This window comes from Neophocaena asiaeorientalis, unplaced genomic scaffold (assembly GCF_003031525.2).
Source record: "Neophocaena asiaeorientalis asiaeorientalis breed wild unplaced genomic scaffold, Neophocaena_asiaeorientalis_V1.1 scaffold424, whole genome shotgun sequence".
In the NCBI taxonomy this organism is placed as follows: domain Eukaryota; kingdom Metazoa; phylum Chordata; class Mammalia; order Artiodactyla; family Phocoenidae; genus Neophocaena; species Neophocaena asiaeorientalis.
The window spans coordinates 3759734-3764590 of record NW_020174430.1 but is presented as its reverse complement, the minus strand read 5'-3'; the positions used below and the strand labels follow the sequence as shown (position 1 = coordinate 3764590).

Here is a 4857-nt window from a genome sequence, read left to right as displayed (position 1 = left end):
CGGGGGCAGGGGGGCCCCACCTTACACCGCGGTGGAGGGGCCGCCTGAGGGGGGGGTTGGACACCCAAGCCAACGCTTCTGCCTTCGGGGAGGCGCCTGCCGCTGCCTGGTGAGTGTGAACAGCACAAGAATGCTAGGTAAGCATCTTCTGACTCATTTAGTGTGTATAGTTGTTGGGTTTAAGAGCCATTGTCAAACCCCAGCTAACCCACCATGTCACCCAGCAATTCTGATGCCACCTCCCTCCATCCCAATTAGCATAGCCCCCACCCTGTACGCCTCCTCTAAGTCGAGTTGGCAGGGTGTGGTGGTCTGGAAAGCAGAAAAGCTTCTCTCTGGACCCAGTTCTCTCCACTGACCCGAGGTATGACTCTGAGTAAGTCTGGTGGACTTTCATTTTCTCATGGGGAAAATTATGGTATCAGCCTACGTAATATTTTAGATCACTTCCAGCTCTAACACTGTGCCTCTCCTAAGATACGTGGAACAAAATCAGGACAGAATTCTGCTGAGAAAGCCCAAACCTACAGTGCAGCCTAAAGCCAAACACGAACCCTGTTTCACTTCGCACTGTTCTGTGCTCGTCTCGGTGTCCTGTCAGCGCCACTGGGAGGGTGAGCTCAGCCCAGCTGCTCGGATGGGGAAACAAGGAACAAGCAGGCAGGATGGCTCAGCCCTGCCCCGAGGACCCCGCTCGTGACGCCCGAGGGCCTGAGAAAGCTATGACACCCCTCCTTCCACGTGGAGCAGACTGGGAAAAAACTGAATGAAACCTCAGCAGCACCAAGCACTGCTACGTGAGAACACTTCATCATCAGCTGCTGCAGAGCCAACAAAGAATGTACACGACTGCTCCTCCCAGCAACCGTACAACCTCCCCCCCCCCACCCCCGCTCTCAGCTCCACTCATCCCAGAGGCCACGCCGGCACTGTGTGCAGCACCGGAAGTGTCGGTCAGGGTGTGTGGACTCACGCCTCGTTTTACCTGAGCAGGAACTAAGTAACAGAAGTGAGGATTCTGCTTTAATCTCTTGCCCCCCCCCCCGCAGCAAAGAAATTCAGAATGTCAATAGGAAAGTGTAAACAGAGTGTTCAAACTGTATCTGCTAAACTGGTGCTTTTCAAACGTCTTTTGATTGTTTTAAGACATAACTCTTGAGATTTAAACTGCAGTACAAGCTCAGTCTATAAACGAGGTCCACTCGGACGTCTGCTGGGTGAAGGTGAGCGGGTCCTGAGCTCCACACCCCCGGCCTCCTTTTCCTCCTTCTCGGGACCCACAGTGCACAGTTAGAGATTAAGAAATTACAGGCTACCAGGCCCCCTAACTTTGACAGGATGATCCCTGAAGCCCTTCCAACACTGGGGCCGGAGCTCACCTCTCACGGGCGCGCCGTCCATGATCTCGTACTTGGCAATGGTGTCGTTCTCGTGGTACACATTGGGGCCCGTGCCTGTCGTTTCCCGCTTGATGATGTCTATCTCCATGTGCTTGATCTTGATCCTCACCAGCAGGAAGTAGATCTTCCCCACAATGACATCTTTCAAGTGGTACCTGCGGAGAGGAAGGTGAGAGGTGTGGCCCCTGCACGTGACAGGCCTCCTGGTTCCAGGAGAGGGCGCTGCCCCCCAAGCTGCCCCGCAGGGCGAGTCCCAAAGACCTTCTACACTTGAACCTGCGTCACTTCCCCTCTGCTGTCCCGCCTGCACCTCAGAGCATGGTTCCGTCACCCTCTGCTCAGCGCTTTAACGAGTGCGTGTGTTTTAGAGGCTCTGGTGTGAGAGGCTGACCCGCAAGTGTGGGGACCAGGTCCCGGCTCTTCCTCCCGCTTCCAGGAACTGGGCTTTCCCCCCCGGGGGCCAGCTGGCAGCAGGGCTGCTCTGTACCAGGTGTGGCCGCAGAAAGCAAACCTTCAACCTGAAGCTCAGGACGGGGGACCTGAGGATTCGAGCTCCCGGATCACAGGGGAGGAGCCCTAGAGAGTGCAAAGAAGACAGATGACGTGGTGGGATCCGAGGAGGGGCAGACGCGGGTGTGGACCCAGGTTCCCAACCTGCAGGCCTGGGGTCTCCCCACCACTTCACGCCACCTTTCTGCCTTCAGCCTGCCTGGGGAGATGGTGGACGCACAAGGACTGAGGAGAGCAGAACTCTGCTGCTTGCAGCGCGTTAGAAGGAATGCTCAGAGCACAGATTCTCTGGGCATTCAAACGTTTAAAGATTGAACGTTCCTTTGTTCTAAATGAAATCTTACACACAAGAAACACAAAGGAGCCGCGTGTGGTGCCTGGGCCCCGCTCCTCCTTCAAGGCACCTTTCCGCTGACCTGACCAAACCCCTCACTTTTCAGATGAGAAACCCCGGGTACAGAAGTCTTAGTACCTGCTAACCTGAGCCCAAGTCCTTAGCGGCAGAACGGGACGCTGTCCTAAGGTCCGGGCTCTTCCTGTCTGTTCAGACGGCCTGGCACTCACAGGGCAGCCTGCTCTGCACGGGCAGGACCCGGTCCAGCCCGTCCAGCCTGTGACACGCCTGTCTCACGCTCACCTTGGTCTTGACTGCACTGCTGGCTGCGGCTGCTTGAGCGCCTTCGAGGTGGCACCCCCTTCACTAGGAGGCTGGGGTGCTGGTGGGCAGGCACTTTGGGGGGGCTCTGTCTCAGGAGGGCCCGTGAGACCCAAGACGATGAGGAGGAAGCGCAGGGGCCTGCTCCAGACTCGCCCTGCCTGTCCTGTAGGGGCCCATCGGGGCCACGCTCAGCACCAGGCCAGGCCAGGCGGGAAACGGCCTTCCCTCCCCCTGTCCTGGGAAGCATGTGTGTTCCCAGCCCTTCACGGGAGAGCCGCTGCTCAGGCCTCCACCCTCCGAGCCTCTGGAGGCCAGTGGGTCTGAGGTGAGGCCTCTCCATGGGGAGAAGCCTCATTAGAGACTCGCGGGGGGGAGGGTTAGTTCTCTGTGAATAGAAGACATGTTTACTTTTGCATATTTGATTCTCGAACATTTTCAGGAACGTATCATATTAAAAAGAAAGGTGCTTGCAGTACATTTTTGAACTGTCAGCAAGTTTTGTGATTTACAAGCACTTATGTATTTGGATGTTGTAATAGCAGGCACAGTTTAAAACATATATGGCCAGTTAAAATAAAATTACTTAAAGACCTTTATAAAAAGGCATCAGATATTCTTTGTTACAATTCATTTTAATTCAAGGAGGAAGCAGTCAACTTGGCTCTCCTCACTTTGGTTCCTAAAGACTCACTCTATACAGGATACAACTGATAATAGAATGGTATTCTGAGGTTAATCTCATCAGTAGAAGGAAACAGATGTACCTAGAATCCAAAACAAATACTTTAGAGTTAGTTTTGCTTGACTTTGAAAGACCTCATAGGATGTTTAACTGAAGTTTGCCCTCTTAAGTCAGTACAGTCCAGCTGCAGTGAGATGCAGCTCTTTCCTGACCCATGACCTCGGCCGGCCTGCACACACATCCACCGCGTTATTTCTGTGGCCGCCCCCGCAGGTCACCACCAACCAGCCGGGGCCCGACACTCACTTGGATTTGTTGTACTCAAACTCGATGTGCAGACAGTCCTCGATCCCAACCTCCATCTTGATGGAGGAGTTCAGCTCCGGGTACGTGCTCAGCGTGTGGACCACGATGTCCATCTCCTTGACAACATCGTTGAGGCGGCGGCTGATGGTGGCGCGAAGGAAATACCTGAGGGACGCAGACGTGCGGTGAAGGGCCACTCCCAGCCTCCGGAGCCCACCCCACAGAGGACCCCTGGTAGAGGTCACCCCCTGGGGCTCTGACTGCTCTAAGAATTCACCGCTGGGCACCCCCTTCTCAGGAAAATGCACTGAGACACAAAATCCTGCAATTACAATTCCAGGGAGGTCAAAGGCCCTTCCCCAACCCTCCTCTGAGCCTGAGCTCCGAGGTAAGAGGTGACACCTCTCTCTGCACCTCAAGAGCAGCCTCGCTGCCACCTGCCAGGCACCGTGTACAGCTTCCATTTCTTCAACTAACTCCCGGCTCTTTGGGCACAGGGATCGCATACTCTTATGTTTGCATGCTGTTTATTTAACAATATTCGATCAAAGAGCATTTTTCAAGTCCCTCACAGTTAAACAACAGGAATAAGATAATGGAGAAATCAGGTCAGCGATGCATCGCGCACGTTTATTGCCGGGTCTAGGACGGATAAGATGGAGTCTCACGGGGACTCATCGTCCCCTGGGGGAGACGGGCAAATCAACAGAAAAATTAGAACACATGGAAAGTGTCCATTCAGAGGCAGGAATCAAGTGCTGTGGGGAGAGAGGGGTGCCTTCAGGAGGAGCAGGCCTTAGAACTAAAACAACAGAGGTGGGAGAGCCCCAGGTCTGAACAAGGATGGTCTCCTGGGACACGTTAGAAAGAGGGAGAGACACAGCGCTGAAAGGCAGTGAGCCATGCCTGACCGCCAGCCAGCCCTTCAGTGTGGCGCCCCCCGCACCCTTCGTCCCCTTGACTTAACTCTGTGCGGCCCTCTATCAAAGCTGGGACGGTAGGCCTTGGTGGGGACCTTGGTGGCCCTCCTCTGCGGCCTCACCACCCCCCGGCCACCCTCTCCTTCCTGCTCCCTCCACGCAGCCCCAGACGTGGCTCCAGCCTGCCCTACGGCTCAGGCCCTCAAGCCCCCACGCCCTGTGGAGCGGGGCCTGGCAGCAGTGTAGAAGGGAAGGCTCCACAAAGCTTCCAGCTGCTCGAGCGCCTCTCCTGCGCCAGCAGTCTGGAGGCGCAGGGGACTCACCCCAGGGTGCGTCTGCCACATAACTGCTCTGAAGAGGGACATGGGGATCTATACTTTT

The 4857-nt window shown here is 55.4% G+C and overlaps 1 protein-coding gene across 1 annotated transcript in view; it reads right to left on the bottom strand.

The window, feature by feature from the left end:
* Positions 1–4857, bottom strand: part of VPS26B (VPS26 retromer complex component B) — a 17741-nt gene that overhangs the window by 521 nt on the left and 12363 nt on the right. Inside the window, exons 5-6 of the mRNA XM_024756880.1 lie at positions 3557–3721; positions 1380–1555 (exon numbers count right to left, since the gene is read on the bottom strand). Coding sequence (XP_024612648.1) covers positions 1380–1555; positions 3557–3721 — 341 coding nt within the window. The remainder of the gene's footprint in view (positions 1–1379; positions 1556–3556; positions 3722–4857) is intronic.